Genomic DNA, 19,138 nt, shown 5'->3' with positions numbered 1-19,138 from the left:
TAGGAGCAAGAGGGAGTTAGGGAGAGATTTGTTGAAGGATACAAAGTTACAGTGAGATAGGAGGAATAAATTCTAGTGTACTGATATGGTTTGGATTTGTGTCCCTGCCCAAATCTCATGTGAAATTGTAATCCCCAAAGTTGGAGGAGGGGCCTGGTGGGAGGTGATTAGATCATGGGGGCGGACTGTCCCCTTGCTGTTCTCATGATAGTGAATGAGTTCTCATGAGATCTGGTTGTTTAAAAGGGTGTAGCACCTCCCACTTCTCCCTCTTTCTCCTGCTCCCACCATACAACTTGCCTACTTCCCCTTTGCCTTCTGCCATGATTGAAAGTTTCCTGAGGCCTCCCCAGCCATGCTTCCTGTACTGCCTGTGAAACGATGAGCCAATTAAACCTTGCTCCTTTATAAATTACCCTGTCTTAGGTATTTCTTCATAGCAGTCTGAGAATGGACTAATACGTGTACTATAGCACTGTAGGATGACTACAGTTAACAACAATGTATTATATAGTTTCAGATAACTAGAAGGAGGATATTGAATGTTCCCAACATGAAGAAATGATGAATAAATGTTTGAGATGATGGATATGCTAATAACCTCGATCTGATCAGTATACATTATATGTATCAAAACATCACTATGTACCCCACAAATATGTACATTTGTCAATTAAAAATTAAATATAAATATATAAAAATTATTTTAAAAGAGCAAGCACCTTTTTTTTACTCATATGTATGTTCCCAGAGCCTGGCTGGAGCTGCAAATGACACTATGGCCAATCAATAAACTATTCAAGGGATTGTACAGACGATCTAGGGCTTGATTAATGGTAGGAAAGGCCAGGCTGGAAATTAAACGGACCCACAGGGTCAGGGCAGGCATTGGGATGGATTCTAGAGGTGCTTGGTGGGAGGATGCCCACAGCAACAGACAGACCCCCTCAGGAGAAGTCCAACACTAGGCAAGCAGGGAGGCTCCTGTTCTGAGTGGGAGCACAATATGAAGAGGCAATTCAGGCTAAAGGTCTACCCACAGCTAAAGGCAGTCACAGATCTGAGGACCAAGAGTAGGGCTCTAGTTCAACAGCAGTAAAGGGAGGAAGGCAGAACCTCATCCATAGAAAATTATAGTGCACCAAAGTATCAGACATAGAGGGAGAAAAGAGGGCTCCATTTCTGAAAACAGAGACTCAGCCATGGGGAAACAAGGGAAGCTTAGACGCTGAGCTGAGACTGCTCTTACCTTACTTTTTTTTTTTTTTTTTTTGAGACAGAGTCTTCCTCTGTCACCCATGCTGGAGTGCAGTGTCACAATCTCGGCTCACCACAACCTCCACTTCCTGGATTCAAGCGATTCTCCTGTCTCAGCCTCCCGAGTAGCTGGGATTACAGGTGTGCACCACCAGGCCCAGCTAATTGTTGTATTTTTAGTGGAGACGGGGTTTCGTCATGTTGACCAGGCTGGTCTTGAATTCCTGACATCAGGTGATTCGCCCGCTGCGGCCTCCCAAAGTGCTGGGATTACAGGCATGACCCACTGTGCCCGGCCTTATTCTTTTGTGTATTCTTACATTAAGCCTCTCAGAACTTGAGAAAACTTCACTGAGTTTCTGTTTCTTACAACCAAAGAGCTCAGTGGGGACAAATAACTACTTTTTTTTTTTTTTTTTTTTTTTTTTGAGGTGGAGTCTTGCTCGTCGCTCAGGCTGGAGTGCAGTGGTGCGATCTCGGTTTGCCGCCAGTTCCGCCTCCCGGGTTCACGCCGTTCTCCTGCCTCAGCCTCCCGAGTAGCTGGGACTACAGGCGCCCGCCACCACGCCCGGCTAATTTTTTGTATTTTTAGTAGAGATGGGGTTTCACCGTGTTAGCCAGGATGGTCTTGATCTCCTGACCTCGTGATCCGCCCTCCTTGGCCTTCCAAAGTGCTGGGATTACAGGCGTGAGCCACCGCGACCAGCCCAAATAACTACTTTTAACTTCTCCTTGAGTATCTCTCTCCCACTACTGTTTCATCCCCAAATATTCACATAAAATGTATCAGGAGATGCCAGGTTCCTGGGGAAAGGGAAGGAAGGAGTAGAAAGAGAGTGAGATAATTCAGACTCTGGGGAAATCAAAAAGAGGGAGGCATAATAAGGATGAGCGTATGAATATTTCTACAGGGTAAGGAGGTAGGGAAAGAGGATATAGATGATTTAGGATTTGTGGAGCTGAGAGAAGAGCAGAAGTTCATTGTATCCAAATTCATTTTCTTAAATGTTGCCTGTTCTCACTTGTGGCGTGATTTGGAAGTAAGACTAACTAGTAAAAGAGAAATAGTAGCCAGGCATTGCAAACATTCAGAGGGTTTCAGAGAAATATATTAGCTGTCTTAAGTTGCAGAACAAAAAATAAAAGGGTTCCAAGTTATATTGGACTTTGTTATTACATCAACATGAAACAATTCTCTTTTCCTAACAGAGCTGGAACTAATTGATTTCTGCATAACCATAATTTAGTAATATTTCCTAATTAAGGCAAATCAACTCAATTGCAATATCACATTAACTTGCCTAATCTCTTTCCTATTAATTACTCCCCTAAGAAATATCTTTTTTTTTTCTTTTTCTCCTGAAGAGCACATCTGGTGCTAAACCATCTGGGAATTGTCGTGGTTCCTCCCTAATATAAATGGCAGGTTGTTTGAAACCAAGGGTGGTTACTTAAGTTTGGCCATAACTGGGTTTGTCAAGAAGTGACTGAGTGTATAAGCCTCTTTCCTCCCTAAACACTAATAAAATCTTTGCAGGCTGGCAGAGACTGACTTCAGGGGAAGTTATATTAAAAAGACAAACAAAAGACAACAACAAAAATCACCGTGTGGTATAATGTGAAGAATACAAGATTTGCAGTCAGTAGATTTGTTAGTTTCCTGATTTGTTACATCCTGACTGTTCAACTTCAGGTAATTTTTTAAAAAGTTGTTTCTGCAACATAAAAGTAACAGTAATGATATTACTTGCATATTATTTGCCTTAGCTTGCTTACACCTGTGAAGTCCCTGTATAAACCATTAATTGCTGTACAAATATCAGTCATTATAATGGTTAAAAGTATTCAAACATGCAGCTCTGTTTTCTGAGTGGGGAACTCAATTATTGGAGATGTGGAAAAGATACACCATTACTAAACCCCTGACACACAGTTCTAGAAATATCTAGTGATTTTAGCTCTTTGTTGTGCTAAAAATAGAAGAGTAACCCTGGGGTCACCTCAGGTGACAGTAGGTAAAGAATGAGGGACCAGGACGTGAACTTCATCCTGGAATCCTCAATCAGCAGTCTTGCAAAGATTGTATTAGTCTGTGTATTCCAACATGTATGAGCCTGGTTTGTGCTGCACTGGGGATGGAGACAGGAGATATGGATTGTAACATCCAGGAACAGCCACGTTAGAGTGAATCGCAGTGTATAAGGGGGGTTGTAGGCCTGTAAGTAAGCCGAAGGGGGAATATTTTGATTAAAGACACATCTTATCCAAGAGAACACCTACTATGTATCTTCTGTATTCGAGGTGCTGCTCTAGATAACAGAGGTAAAAGACAACATTTCTCCCCTTAGGAAGCAGCTCGTGTATTTGGGAAAGGAGACATTTATGTATAAAAAGACATGGGGCCGGGTGCAGTGGCTGTAATTACGCCTGTAATCTCAGGACTTTGGGAGGCCGAGGCGAGCAGATCACCTGAGGTCAGGAGTTTGAGACCAGCCTGGGCAACATGGTGAAACTCTATCTCTACTAAAAATACAAAAAAAATTAATAATAATTAGCTAGGCATGGTGGCCCCCACCTGTAATCCCAGCTAATCTGGAGGCTGAGGCAAGAGAATCTCTTGAACCCACGAGGCAGAGGTTGCAGTGAGACAAGATTGTGCCAATGCACTCCAGCCTGGGCGACAAAATAAGACTCCGTCTCAAAAAAAGAAAATACATAAATAAATAAAAAATAAAATAAAAAGACATGGACACAATCTGCTTATGTGAGCTCCATGAGGGCAAAGACTTTGTCTACTTCCCTCACCGTGTCTGCCACTCAGAAGGTGCTTCAGAAATGTCAGGCGTGTGAACAAGGAATGAGCAAGGCAAATGCTTCAGGAGTTCAAAGAAAGGAACATTGCCTAGTGGTCAGGAAAGGAAGGAAATGGACAGTGCTTATGTTAAGACCTCAAGGATGAAGCTGGATTCAAATAGCAGAGGTGGAAAAAACTATTCCAGTTGCTGAAGCATCATGTGCAGAGGCCAAGAACTAGGACTGCCCAAGAGAATGAGAAGAGGGACGATAACAGTGGTCAGCCATAGACAGTCATAGACACTGTTACAGACACACACTCATTCAGTCTTCACATGTCACAGCTCCGTGTGCTGTGTGTTATTATTACCCATTTGACAGATGAGGAAGCCGAGGCTGAGAGAGCTAAATAGCCCTGTTTCCCCAGTATTACATTGCAATTAAATGAATAAGAAAAAGAATAAAAATGTCACAGGTATTTGCAACCACATAAAATATTCCTATGTATTTCCTTCCTTCCTTCCTTCCTTCCTTCCTTCCTTCCTTCCTTCCTTCCTTCCTTCCTTCCTTCCTTCCTTCCTTCCTCCCTCCCTCCCTCCCTTCCTCCCTCCCTCCCTTCCTTCCTTCTTTCCTTTCTTCCTTTTTTCCTTCCTTCCGAGACAGGGTCTTACTCTGTCATCTAGGCTGTAGTGCAGTGGTGCGATCACAGCTCACTGCAGCCTTGACCTCTCAGGCTAAAGCTATCTTCCCACCTCCCAGATATCTGGGACAACAGACATACACCACCATACCTGGCTAATTTTTTCATTTTTTGTAGAGACGAGGTCTCCCTATGTGGCCCAGGCTTCTCTTGAACCCCTGGATTCAAGTGATCTTTTCACCTGGGCCTCCCAAAGTACTGGGATTACAGGCATAAGCAGCCCCACCCAGCCTTTTAATGTATTTTCTTTAAATCAAATTAAACCCAAACTCAAATCCCAGACAAATAGAATATGGACACCTCACCTGATCCCTGTCCACCCCTGCCCTTAGGATAATGCAAAGGTTCTAGGGATGAATCTAGATTTTGAGGGAGAAAAATGCTCGAGGAGGCCTTTCTGCTCTTGGCCTACATGTTCACCTCTGAGATGCCCACAACCCCTACCTACGAGGCCCCACAGCCTGTGCCCAGCCTCCTGGGAGTGTCCATTCCTCCTCTGAGGTCCTGCCTTCTCTCCAGGATTTAGGAGACGCGGGAGGAAAGTCTCTGCCAGCCGTGGTTTTCCCTTTTCATTGTGAAGAACTCGGTGTCTCTGATTTTGCCTGTGTCCCACCTCGCCTCTCCTCACCCTCTCCCACCAAACAATACAAATCTCCCTCAAAACTTAGGAGTACAAAACCTTACTTGCCTTTGGATAAAAGGAGAGAAAATACTGAGAGCACAATACAGATGGCTTTTTTTTTTCTTTTGGATAATTCCACAGCAGTAAAAATATATATAATATACAAATTAACACCACAGTAAATTAATCTACCACAAATAGTTAACCTTTCTTAGGAGCCTGCTGCATGGCAGGGGCTGTAGCAAGCCCTTCACCTATGAGGTAGGTATGATTACCATCCCTATTTTAGAGTCGGAGCAACCAGAGCTTAGAGGGGTCAAATATCTTACTTAATATTACAAGTAATAGAATCAAAACTCAAGCTCAAGAGCATCTGGCTGGAACGTCTGAGTTCTTTTCACTACACCATATAAGGGAAGCAATGTTTCCCCACTAGAGTCCAGAGCAGCAGTTTCTTTTTTCCTTTCTCTTCAGACAAAAATCAAAAGCAAAACACTCTACATAATTACAGATTCCGTATTAAGTAACACATCTAAAAAGAAATTTACTCTTAGTATCATAAAAAATGAAATCAATTTTTACTTCTTTGTCACCTTCTAGAACTTTCCATTTGCATACTTAATTTTTACATATTTACCACAATATAATAGGTAGAATTTATAGTCCACATTTAAAATTGCTATTATATTACACTATGTCACAGTCTCATTATTTTAATACATTCTATATATTGTATATATTATATGTAAATATATCATATTTATATATTTTTATTTCATACACACATCATTATGTTTCCATAGTCTTGGTACTCTTTTCCTTACAACATCCTTGCCCTCTCTCTGTGCCCACCCCTCCCCATAAACAGAAACAATTAGAGTCTAGTGTGTATTTTCCCATGCATTTCTCCATAGTCATACACCCATACAATAGCACAAGTATTGAGGAATTGACCATTATTTGTTTCCTATATTTCTTACAATACATAGTTTGATACACTTATATACTCTTACAAAAGACATGTCTCAAGTTATTGCTGTACTTTCTTAACAATATACATTGCAAAATCCCTTCCAGGTCAATTGACATCACTTCAACTCTTTCTTGTTTAATAATACAATCTACTGTGTGGTTATTCTACAGTTTATTCAATCTTTCCTCTATGGATGGACATTTACGGTTCACTGCAGCCTCGACCTCCCGGGCTTAAACCATTCTCCCACCTCAGCCTCCCAAATAGCTGGACCACAGGCATGCACCACCACACCTGGCTAATTTTTGTATTTTTGATAGAAATAACATTTCACTATGTTGCCCAGGCTGGTCTCGAACACCTGAGCTCAAGTGACCCACCTGCCTTGGCCTCCCAAAGTGCTGGGATTACAGGTGTGAGCCACCGTGCCAGGCCTCATATGTTTTTCTGTACTGGTGCTTTTCTTTCTTTCTTTCTTTCTTTTTTTTTTTTTTTTTTTTTGAGACAGAGTCTCCCTCTGTCGCCCAGGCTGGAGTGCAGTGGCTTGATTTCGGCTCACTGCAAGCTCCGCCTCCTGGGTTCTCGCCATTCTCCTGCCTCAGCCTCCCGAGTAGCTGGGACTACGGGCGCCCGCCACCACGCCCAGCTAATTTTTTTCTATTTTTAGTAGAGACGGGGTTTCATTGTGTTAGCCAAGGATGGTCTCCATCTGCTGACCTCGTGATCAGCCCTCCTCGGCCTCCCAAAGTGCTGGGATTACAGGCGTGAGCCACCACGCCTGGCCCTGGTGCTTTTATTTCTATGAGATAGAGTCCCAGGAGTAGAATTTCTGGGTCGAAGGGTATATATTTGTTGTAATTTAATAGATACTGCCAATTGTCATGTTCATGCAAATACATACTTTTATTAACGGTGTAGGAGAGTGCAGGGTCCTAGTTCCAAATGCTAATCTGAAGACACCTCACCTCCGGAAACATCCATCTAGAGGTGTTGAAAGGGAACCAGGAATATGGATAGTTTCAAAGCTCGACATGTAGTTGTTTTGTTTGGTATGGTTTTTTTTTGAGATGGAGTCTCGCTCTGTTGCCCAGGCTAACCTGCAGTGGTGTGATCTCTGCTCACTGCAACCTCTAGCCTCCCAGATTCAAGTAATTCTCTTGCCTCAGCCTTCTGAGTAGCTGGGATTACAGGCTCCCACCACCACACCTGGCTAATTTTTGTATCTTTAGTAGAGACGGGTTTTCACCATGTTGGCCAGGTTGGTCTCGAACTCCTGACCTCAAGTGATCCACCCGCCTTGGCCTTGCAAAGTGCTGGGATTACAGGTGTGAGACACTGCGGCCGGTCTCTACATGTTTTTTTGTTTGTTTGTTTGTTTGTTTTTTGGGTTTTTTTTTTTTTTTTTTGAGTCTCTGTAGTTGCCCAGACTGGCGTGCAATGGTGGGATCTTGGCTTACTGCAACCTCTGCCTCCCGGATTCAAGTGATTCTCCTGCTTCAGCCTCCCGAGTAACTGGGACTACAGGCACGCGCCACCATGCCCGGCTAATTTTTTATTTTTAGTAGAGCCGGAGTTTCGCCATATTGGTCAGGCTGGTCTTCAACTCCTGACCTCAGGTGATCCGCTCGCCTCAGCCTTCCAAAGTGCTGGGATTACGGGTGAGAGCCACCGCACCCGGCCTCTACATGTAGTTCTAATAGGTAATAGGGTTTGGGAGTCACAGGTTCACTTCACTGTAGGGTTTATCAAGAGGGAGGAATAAGGGGCAGGGATCGGGAGAGCTGTTTGATGTGGATTCCCTTTTCCAAAGAGCCTTAAATTTAAACTTTTTACCTTATCTCCAAATAACGTTATCAGCAACAGAGATACCCAGACAGGACTGAGGAAAGAAAATATTACTCATTCAACCTCAAATGTACGCCTCATTACCCATCCACCCCACTGATAATACTTAATTTTTTGTCGTTAGCACAATTACATGGAAAAACATTACCATCTGTGATGGGACATTTTAAGTTCTATTAAAACTATACCTTATGTGTGACATACGGCCACCATTCAAACGGAAATTGGAGCAATTTTTTCAGTAATCCTGTATTTTTTTTTTTTTTGTAAAAATACTATTGTTCATATCAAAATACTTCAATGATTCTAATTTTCCTGGGTAAAGAAACAAATTACTGCATGGTATGGGAGATTATTAAAAGTATTTATTTGCCAAAAGTAAAGTAAATTTATTTGCTAGAAGTAAATATTGAATGTTTTAGAAGCCCGTATTGTCATTTCTCCTTTTTTTCTTCTCTTTCCTGTCTTTTTCTCTCCCCACTTCCCTCTTCTCCTCCCACTTCTTCCCGTCCGTTCCTTTCCCCTAAACTCCCCACCCCCCGCCCCTCCCCGCCCCTTCCCACCGGTCTAGGAGGCTCTCAGAGCAGGTGGAGCCCCTTTGCTCTCTGAGAGGCTCTTCTTGTTCACCAACCAGGAGCCAGGCCCACCCAGTATAGTGGTGGAGCTGCTGCAGTTCCACTATTGGCCACTAGGGGCCCTCTGCCTCCCTGGCCTAAGGGGAGAGGAAAAGAATGTCTTTTCACTTCTCTAACACTCCTAGTAGAAATGAGTCTCATGGGTAGTTCCAAAAGAAAATTCTCAAATAAACCAGGGGAAAATAAAGCGAACCAAAGAAAAGAAGCTCCAAATAACAAACATAGTTTTCGACCTTAAGGTGACTAAAATCTACTCCTGGTTGTCTTGACTGACACAGCTAACTGGGCACAGCCTTCGTTGCTCTCTTTCCTCATCAGAGGAAGCACAAAGCACAGATAAAATTAAATTGACCGTGATACGAGGGTTAGAAGGAGCCTCACTGCCTCTCAAAACGTTGTTGTTTAGCAGCATCACCTGTCTTGACATGACCTTGGGGTCATTCTCCCAGCCCCTGCCCCTCCACCCTGGGGAGCTTTTCCTCTGCAACCATCCTGATCTCTGACTCTATCCACTGGTCCAAAGGCAAGATCTCCCAGGCTTCCTGTACCAGCCTGGGGGTTTCTTTAGCCCTCTTAGAGGCTCTGTGACCGTCCACACGGGAAGTTTGGTCTCTTCAGCCCCTTCCCTTGGAGTATCTGACTCTTAATCCTCATCTCACTGTGGGGTCGCGACCATCAACAAGCCTGGGCAGAGTCACGATCAAAATCCAGGTCTCTGGACTCAACCCATGGACTGATGTTTATACCACAATCTCTGCCTCAAATGCATGAGGTGACTAAAAAAAAAAAAAAACAAAACAAAACGCAATGGCAGTAAGAATAGAAAGGTATGAATTTAATACACTAATAATAATAAAGGATCTTGAGTTCTAAAACTGAACAAATTAAGTGTGTAGAAAAATAAATACACGTATGCCTTCTCAGGTGGTTCAGTTTCTACAGAAAAAAAAAAAAAAAAGATTTTCCCCAGCTTGCAGTGTACTCGTTTTAAAAAACTCTGTTTTTCATGACAGTGTACTTTCCAGGTACGCTGGGCTTAGATTCCATTGCTGGCCAACGTCAATGGCTAAAAGACAACACAAAATTAGCACAGTAGCAAACTGACAATTAATAATGGAGAGAAAGCCTGCTCAGGGTGAAATCATAAGGTGGGTGGGAAAGTGAGGGTAACATTTCTCACTCTGTCTCCTATTCCACTGGGTCATTCTCTTAGCTGGTGGTCAACCAAGTCAGGAATTATTGCTTGGAGTTTAACATAGATATTTTTTGACTTTCTTTTCTGCTCAACATTCATCCACCATTGCAAGATTTATTCAAGAATACTTCCTAGATGGTGTTGAGTACTTCCTATTACATTCCATTCCTGTGTGATACTAAGATTGATTGGTTCCCCATCAACTATTCACTTAATGGTTTTAGTATACATTGATCACTGTTGCCTGCAACAGTTATTTCATTAAGGGTTGCAAAATAGTGATTTTAAAATTCTATTCTTTGTGCATTTATTTGTAGAGTAGTCTTTGGTCACACCGAGTGCAATTCCTATTGGAAAAGTGGAATAAATGTTTGATTCCTTCGTTTTATTTACTAATTTTTCAGAGGAATGAATTGGTTGCCTAGTAATCACCAATGGTGACCAATTTTTTAAACTATAAACTCAAAGATTTTTCCATGTGGGTATTATCTTAGTCAGTTTTCTGTTACTATAACTTAATACCTGAGCCTGGGTAACTTATAAAGACAATGAATTGATTTCTTACAGTTATGGAGGCTGGGAAGTCCAAGGCCAAGAGGCTGCATCTTGGTGAGGGCATTCTTGCTGGCAGGGGCTCTCTGCAGAGTCCTGAGGTGGCACAGGGCATCACATGATGAGGAGGGTGCATGAGAGAGAGCCAATCCAGACCCAGATTCTAAAACAGACCCACTTTTGTTACAACTAACTCACTCCCATGATAACCTATTAATCTATTAATCCATTAAATCCATGAATGAGTTAATCCATTCATGTGGGCAGAGTCCTTATGGCACAATCACCCCTTAAAGGCCTCACCTCTTAATACTGTTACATTAGGGATTAAGTTTCAACATGAGTTTTGGAGGATTCAAACATTGAAGCTTTAGCAGGTATGTTCCAATCCATTGCAATTCTTTTTTTAGAGATGAGGTCTCACTATAATGCCCAGGCTGCTCTCGAACTCCTGACCTCAATCCTTCTACTTCAGCCTTCCAAAGTACTGGGATTATAGGCATGAACCACTGTGCCTGGCTTATTATTCTTTTTTATGTTCAAATTGTCCCTTCAGATCAGCTCTTGTATCTTTTCAAAATGACCCCATTGCTCTTTGAAACCTCTTTTCTGGTACACAAAGATGTTCTAGATTCATTTTATATGCTTAAAAAAAAAAAAAAAAAAAGTCTATAAAGTCCAGACCTGGAATAAGCCATTTCTGCAAGGAGCCTTAGTTCCTCTTAATGAGAAGTGGTATTTTGAGACTACATCTGGTTGCTAGCAGTGTTCATTGCTACAGGAGTGCTCACTCGTTCTGTATTCTCATTACTTCTTGCCCTTTGAGTGGTTAGGGTTGGCAAATGCAAATTATTCTTTGCAGGTAGGTTTTTACTTACCTATTCACTTTTATATTTGATCACTTTTTTCCTTGCTAAAAATCACAGGTCCCACAACATAAAGGTAATTACTTATTTGCTTTTTTCTATATGTCTTTTTCTTTTTTATTCTTTTTGAGACAGAGTCTCGCTCTGTCACCCAGGCTGGAGTGCAATGGTGCAATCTCGGCTCACTGCAAGCTCTGCCCCCCACGTTCACGCCATTCTCCTGCCTCAGCCTCCTGAGTAGCTGGGACTACAGGCACCTGCCACCATGCTCAGCTAATTTTTTTTGTATTTTTAGTAGAAACGGGGTTTCACCGTGTTAGTCAGGATGGTCTTGATCTCCTGACCTCGTGGTCCACCCACCTCGGCCTCCCAAAATGCTGGGATTACAGGTGTGAGCCACCGCGCCTGGCCTTTTTCTATATATCTTTAATTGTTTCAGACAACAATACCAAAGTACCACTGACATAAGAGAACTGGGTGAGATTGAGATTTTTTTTTTTTTTTTTGAGATTCTTTTTGTCCTAGGAACATATCCCACTAGGAAAGTGCCATCAAAATATTATATTCTAAACTGATTTTATTTATCTTTTTTTTTTTGAGCCAGAGACTCACTCTGTTGCCCAGGCTGGAGTGCAGTGGCACGAATCTCAGTTCACTGTAACCTCCGCCTCCTGGGTTCAAGCAATTCTCCTACTTCAGCCTCCCAAGTAACCGGGACTACAGGTGTGTGCCACCATGCCCAGCTAATTTTTGTATTTTTTTTTTTTTTAGTAGAGATGGGGTTTCGCCATATTGGCCAGGCTGATCTTGAACTCCTGACCTCAGGTGATCTGCCCGCCTCGGCCTCCCAAAGTGCTGGGATTACAGGCATGAACCACCGCACCTGGCCCAAAAATTTATTTTTTTAAAACTTCTTTAAAAATGATTTGTCTTTTTCTTTAGAGACAAGGTCTTGCTATCTTGGCTAAGCTGGTCTTGAACTCCTGGGCTCAAATGATCCTCCCACCTCAGCCTCCCAAAGTGCTGGGATTATAAGCATGACCCATTGTACCTGGCCTTGAAATTCTTTATATTGTTGTGGCAGAATTGGAAGATAGCTTGACAAAGACGTCGTTTCCTAATCCCCAGGACCTTTGAATATAATGAGATATCACTCCTAGGATTATGTTATTTGACACAGTTGACCTTACGAGAGGGATATTATCCAGGTAGACCTGACCTATCACATGAATCCTTAAAAGCAAAGAGCTCTCTCTGGCTGAAAGGGGAATGAAGGGGAAGCCAGAGAGATCAGGGTATAAGAAGGATTTGACATGCCTTTGCTGACTTTGAAGATAAGGGGGCCCCATGAGGAAGAATTGCAGGCAGCCTCTGGGAGCAGAGTGTGGCCCCACTGCCAGCCAGCAAAGAAATGGGGGTTTCCATCCCACAGTGGCAAGGAACTAAATTCTGCTGGCAGCCTGAACAAGCTTGGAAGTAGAGTCACCTCAAGAGCCTTCATGTAAGAGCTCAGATTAGCCAACACCTTCATTTTGGCATTCACATGAGCAGAAAACCCAACTGAACCTGCCTGGACTTCTCTCTAAAGTGTGAGATTTAAAAAAAGTGAGTGTTTCGCCAGGTGTATTGGCTCACACCTGTAATCCCAGCGACTGGAGAAGCTAAGGCAAGAGGATTGCTTGAGGCCAGGAGTTCAAGACCAGCCCAAACAACATAACAGAGTGTTTTAAGCTGCCAAATGTGTGGTAATCATTTTGCAGTGATAGAAAACTAATAAAAGTTCTTATGCCCCCAACTTGATATTCATCCTAGTTTTTCTTCAATTTTTGGAGGTTTTTTCTTTTTTAACTTTTCACAAATTTGTAAAATACATACTTAGTTTCAAAGTCATACAGCAAGGAACCTTCCTAGAAACCTTGCTTTCTTTTTTATTCCTTCTGTTTGTTCCTTTCCCTTATTGGAAACCTTCTTTTTATTGTTTTTGGTTTGTTTTGTTTTTCCACTTTTAAGTGTAAGCAAATACCTATATATTTATTTTCTTTCCTTTTCTCACATAAAAGATAACATAGGCCAGGCATGGTAATCCCAGCACATTGGTAGGCCGAGGAGGGTAGGTCATTTGAAGTCAGGAGTTCAAGACCAGCCTGGCCAACATGGTGAAAACCTGTCTCTACTAAAAATACAAAAATTAGCCAGGTGGTAGTGGGGTGTGCCTGTAATCCCAGTGACTCAGGTGACTGAGGCAGGGGAATCGCTTGAGCCTGGGAGATGGAGGTTGCAGTGAGCTGAGATCGCACCACTGTACTCCAGTATGGGTGACAAAGTGAGACAATGTCTCAAAAAAAAAAAAAAAAAGATAACGTATAACAAATATTCCTTCACCTTGCTTTTTTTCACTTAACATCTTTGACACCACTACATGTTAGTGTATAGAGATTTTTTTCATTCATTTGTAGCACTGAATCCTAACTTATACCTCTAATCCCCTATTGACAGACATTTGGGCATTTTAAATCTTCTGTAATTACAAATTTATCCCAAATATATAATGTTGCCTTTTATTGGCAACAGAAGATAAATGTGTACTTGAGGATTTTTTTTTAATAGATCAAAAGATAAATGTACTTGAGGATACTTTCTTACCCTGACACAAAATATGTGGAATTTTTTCCAACACCAATCAATTCTCTGACACCAACTGGGTATCCAACAATTCAATTCAATTCCGACACTAACTCCCTGAGATAGTGCAGACTCCACAGATTAGGGACTCAGTCCCACACACTATCCCCACTTCAGGCACCACATGAATGTCCAGGGCCTCCAGTACTTCTGATCGACTTGGCTTCAGATCAGGAGTTCCCATGGCCAATAATTTCCTATCACAGCTCACAGAGCTCAGGAAAGCACTTTACTTACTTTGATTACTGGTTTATTACAAAGGATACAATTCAAGGGAAGCCAAATGGAAGAGATATGTAGGACAAGGCAGTGGTGCGAACTCAGCTCACTGCAACCTCCACCTCCCCGGTTCAAGTGATTCTCGTGCCTCAGCCTCCCATGTAGCTGGGACTACAAATGTGTGCCACCACGCTCGGCTAATTTTTGTATTTTTAGTGGGACAGGGTTTCGCCATGTTGGCCAGGCTGGTCTCGAACTCCTGGCCTCAAGTGATCCACCTGCCTCAGCCTCCCAAAGTGCTGGGATTACAGGAGTGAACCACTGCACCCAGCCCAATAATGCTCATTTCAATATATCAGCCCTAGTGGATGACATCATGAAGTGGTCAGACACTTGAAATTATAGACAGAATCACTGCAAATGTGACATAGATATATAAATGTAGATCAAGTCACCTAACTTGTACTAGTAAATCTGATACCATGAGTGGCATTGTTAATAGTGAGGTGATTTCCAAAATACTGAACAACTCTTGGTAAGGTTTGAGTAAATCAAAGTGCAATCTTCCCTCAATTTACATAGTACTTGCATTCCTGGACAAATTGCTGTACAACAAAACCACACAAAAACAAAAAAAAAAAAACAAAAAACCTTCCATGCGTATATGTAAAACAGTTTGTTTCAGACTTAGAAAAGTACAGACAGTTTTTATTGTCACGTGTGAGAGGAACTGTTCTTTTTGTGTAGGACTATTTCATGTACTGCAAGATGTCTGATATCCTGGGCCCCACCCAATAAATGCCTGGGGTGTCCTCTAATCATTGTGACAAACCCAAAATACCTTCCAAAATGTCATATTAAGAACCACTGAGTTAGATGCTTTCTGTTCCAACTAACAGAGAAATAAACCCATACTGATTTAATAAAAAAAATATATATATATAGATTGGCTCTTGTTTCTGATCAGTCCAGTGGCGCACCAGTTTCGGGGAAGTCTTCCTCTGAGGTCAAATGGTTTTACCATTCTATCAGCGGAGGTGTACTGTAAACAAATAAATAGAAAAATTGATACGTATTTTATAAATTTGGACACATTGTATGTAGAAAAAGAAGACAGCTATGAGAGAGAGAGCAGAGATCAGAGAATTTCTTTTAGATTGGTCAGGGGCTGAGTGCAGTGGCTCACATCTATAATCCCAGCACTTTGGGAGGCCAAGGTGAAAGGATAGCTTGAGCCCAGGAGTTAAAGACAAGCCTGGGCAACATAGCAAGATCCCATCTCTAATCAAAAAAAGGAGAGATTGGTCAGGGAAGACTTCTCTGAGGAGGTGACATTTAAGCTGAGATGTGAAGGGCAGGAAGGGCTTGGCCTGTAAAGAGTGGGGGAAATAACATCCCACGTGGAACAAATAGCATACTTCACAATTTTGCTTTCACCAGTTTTATGTGGACTGCTAGACTGAAATGATATTTTACATAAAACATGTTTCATATATAAATTATTCAACACACATGTGAGGTTCAGTTGGACATGGCCTCTCATTTTAGTTTATAAGTCTTTGTGGATGTCTCTAAAACAGAATGGTTTATTAAACTAATTTGGGAAAGGAGAATTAGTGTGTATCTTTCTCTTTTTCTGAAAAAAAAAATACATTCTTGCACAAAAGCAGTCACGTTTTTCACAATTATCACCTATACAATGATAAACAGTGAAATAATTACTTTAATAACAATTTGTTTGTTTTCTCTGCATCTGACTGAATTCACTCATAGCTCAATATTAACTCCAGAAGGGAAAAAAAAATCTTAAGACAGCAATTGAAAATGCATTTGTTGGCAGCAATTTCTATCCCTGAATGCACAGTAAGTTCTGAGCTTATGAGCTCAGAAAAAAGAAAAATCTTTGTGATAAATAATGTATTTGATAATGAGCAGCAGGAGAAAAAAAAATGTCTTCTGTTGAACAGTTCAAAATGAAATAGAGTAAGTATGGGAAAAGGTTGTTCAGTATGAAGGACATCTTTTGCATCATGAATGGGTATGGAGCCAAAACAGCCGTAACTGTTTATTTTTTACTCTCATTCTTGCCATGCCAGTCCATGGCATATATTTTCAGACCTTTCGTGAATACCAATTTTCAAAAGGGTTTAGTTCTCCGAATTTATGACACTGGTGATTTAGTTACATGACCTCATTTGACCTTTTCAACTCTACAGATAGGAAGGTATGAGTATCCCCATTTTGTGTATGAATAAGCTGAGACTCAGGAAGGTTAACTCACTCCCTCAGGCTCATAGAGCTTAGCCGACAGCTGAGCCAGTGTAAATTAAATAAATAACAGGGAGTTCAAAATAAGTGTCTAAAATACTCTTAAGAACAGAAAGCTTTAAGCTCCTTCAAGGGTCTGGCTTGCCGGGTGACCTAGACTCTAAGTGGAGTGTCAGTTTCCAGTTTTTGACCAAATAAAGCATTTATCCCATAGGAATATTAAGGCATCCATTTACTTTTTTCTCCCCATTATCCCATTTGTCCCCGGAGCAATGTGGGTGTTTGGTAGGTGCCAGACAGTAAATTACTGTTCTAAATGGTGCCTCAGTGGCCCAATAATATTAATAATAAGGAAGCATCTCCCACAGTGTCAATCTGTAGACAAGGGAATAATTAATGTATTTATCAAAGCAGATGGATTTCAGAGGAATGTGAATCCTGCTGTAAGCACAGCACCAGGGTTTTTTTGTCTTTTTTTTTCTTTTGCTGAAGTTTAGTGAACTGGGCTTTATAACTTCTTACCTGATTATTTTGTTGCCCTGTTTGTCCTTCCTTCTTTCCTTTTTTAGCAGTTCTACTCTGTGCTTCAACTTTCCATCCCCTTATTAAGACTGCTGCATAGAAAACGTAGGAGGCTGGAGACAGGCAGGGAAAGTGGGGAGTGAGGAAGACAAAACAAACATTCTGAGAAGGAACTGTTCCGTCCCCCGAGCTGACAGCGCCCGCTCTTTGTTTTGTGATGACTGCTCCCTGGCCTTTTGGCTCCGAGGGAGTGCAGGGCAGCAGTGTGAAGACCTGTTTACGTCCACTCCCCACTCCCCGGGGCGGATTCACTGTGGTATTCACAGAGCCCGGGACAGAGCCTGGCAGGACGCAGATGGATGCTCGTGCCCGTCGGCTGGATGAATGAAAGGTGAGCAGCAAAGGCGATACCAGGATCTTCCACGGCGGGACTGGAGGAGGAGAATGGGACTGTGCGGAGCCTGCGGGAAGAATCTGAAAGTGTCTGTGTGATGCAGAGAGACATGGAAAAGGGGACGTCCCAGCGGCTGGAACTGGGACGCAGGAACGGGAACAGGGAAGGCCTAAGTTAGGGACCACAAAGGTTTTCAGGAGAAAAGTGCAGCGAGCCGAGAGGGTAAGGGCGAGACAAAGAGCAGCAGCCGAGGCTGTTCGTGGGAAGAAATGGGAAAGCAGCAGCCGGGAGGGCGGGCGAGCTGACGGACGCGAAGGAAGGGGCGCGGGTGGGGAGGGGCGCCGGGAGCCGCGCGGGGCGGGGCGGTGCGGGGCGCGGGGAGGCGACTCGGGGCTTTGGGGGCCGGAGGGGCCCGGCCGGGCGTGGGGAAGGCGGGGCGCGGGCGCCGCAAAGTTACTTGGCCTGCGTTCGCCCGGGTCCGCGTGCTGGTGGCTGGCCCGCGGGAGGAGCGAAGCGGGGCTCGGCGGGCTGAAACCCGAAACCTCCAGTCCCGGAGCGCGGCGGGGAGGAAGGAAGCGGCGGCGGCGGTGGCCGAGGCGGGGAGGCGGCTGGGCCGGGGCCTGAGCTGCCGCGGCAGCGGCTCCTCGGTGAGCACTCGGCGTGGGACGCGGTCGCGGGCCCGGGCCCGGGCGGAGAGGGAGGTCGGGATGGAGCCGGGCTAAACTCATTGTGCGGGGTTGAGGGCTCAGGTTGCGGGCCGGGAAGGGTCCCCGCCCCCACGGCGCTCCCCTTCTCCTCGCGCCCCTCTCAGGGGTTGGGGCTGTCCTCTGGCCGCACTGCGCCTTGCTTTGGAGAGCTGGAGCTCTTTGTGGGAAGATGTTGGGGGCGCGCCCCTCGCCTGCGGCCTGGGGCTTCTGAGAGGCCCACCCCATTCTACTGGGTGCAGCCCGCCCCCGTTTCTCCGGCGCCGCCCGAGGCCCCCTACCCAGTCCGCTGGATGGGAGGGCGTAGGTGCGTGCCCTGGACTCGGCCGATGCGGGCCGCGCCCCCTGGGGCCAAGAGACTTCACGACCCGCTCAGGGCAGAGGGTGTGGGGAGAGGCGGTCACGCCCCTCGGCTGGAATCCGTGAGGACCAGGTGAGCAACCTTCTCCCAGCCGGGACTCAGGGCGCTGTCTCCCCGAGCCTGGGCGGACGGCGGATGGCGCGCCCAGAAGTGGCCCGGCGCCGCGGGGTGGGCGGCTCTGCCTCTCAGATCTGCGGGAGGGAGATTCGGCTGGTTCTTGGAAAGGGGAGGACTTGACCAGCCCTCGGCGCCCTCTGGGCCAAGCTTAACCCCCGTGCAACCTTTGGACAAAGGCATATGGGATGAGAACGTCTGTGGGATAAGTGGGGTGTCTCCTGTGTTTCCCGGAGGTCTGCTTACCAGTAACCACACAGCTGCGCATTGGCATCGCTTTATATCACATCTTGGAGGCTATTTTTGCTCGTTATTGTACCTTTCATCCCTTTTGCAAAGTGCTTTCAAGAGCAGGTCATTTGATCCTCCTCCCTGTGAAGCCGTGAGGAGGTGTGTGGTTTTGGAGGGAAAGAACCTCAGTTCCTTGATTGTCCAG

General features: G+C 44.1%; 1 protein-coding gene and 1 long non-coding RNA gene across 14 annotated transcripts in view; one reads left to right on the top strand and one right to left on the bottom strand.

Annotated features, from left to right (window-relative positions):
* Nucleotides 1-9,635: 9,635 nt before the first annotated feature.
* On the bottom strand, nucleotides 9,636-10,735 carry LOC141407986 (uncharacterized). Its single transcript, XR_012419797.1, has 2 exons — nucleotides 10,586-10,735; nucleotides 9,636-9,891 (listed from the first exon to the last, which is right to left on the bottom strand). It is a non-coding gene; the product is annotated as an uncharacterized lncRNA (long non-coding RNA).
* A 6,488-nt stretch (nucleotides 10,736-17,223) lies between these two features.
* The window catches only part of GPR161 (G protein-coupled receptor 161), a 57,015-nt gene continuing 55,100 nt past the window's right edge, over nucleotides 17,224-19,138 (top strand). For 6 of the 13 annotated variants that reach the window (XM_065531791.1, XM_065531751.1, XM_065531778.1 and 3 more), the window contains exon 1: nucleotides 18,070-18,170. Coding sequence is in view for 2 of the 13 variants with exons in the window: in XM_065531797.1 (XP_065387869.1) it covers nucleotides 18,521-18,660 (140 nt within the window). In the remaining 11 variants the exon portion in view is untranslated. Of the gene's footprint in view, nucleotides 17,746-18,069; nucleotides 18,661-19,138 lie in introns of those variants that run through there. The other 7 variants (XM_015445106.3, XM_065531731.1, XM_065531759.2 and 4 more) reach the window with 5 other exon arrangements.

This window comes from Macaca fascicularis, chromosome 1 (assembly GCF_037993035.2).
Source record: "Macaca fascicularis isolate 582-1 chromosome 1, T2T-MFA8v1.1".
Taxonomy (NCBI): Eukaryota; Metazoa; Chordata; class Mammalia; order Primates; family Cercopithecidae; genus Macaca; species Macaca fascicularis.
The sequence above is the reverse complement of the archived record's forward strand: the minus strand, read 5'-3'. Positions and strand labels throughout refer to the sequence as shown.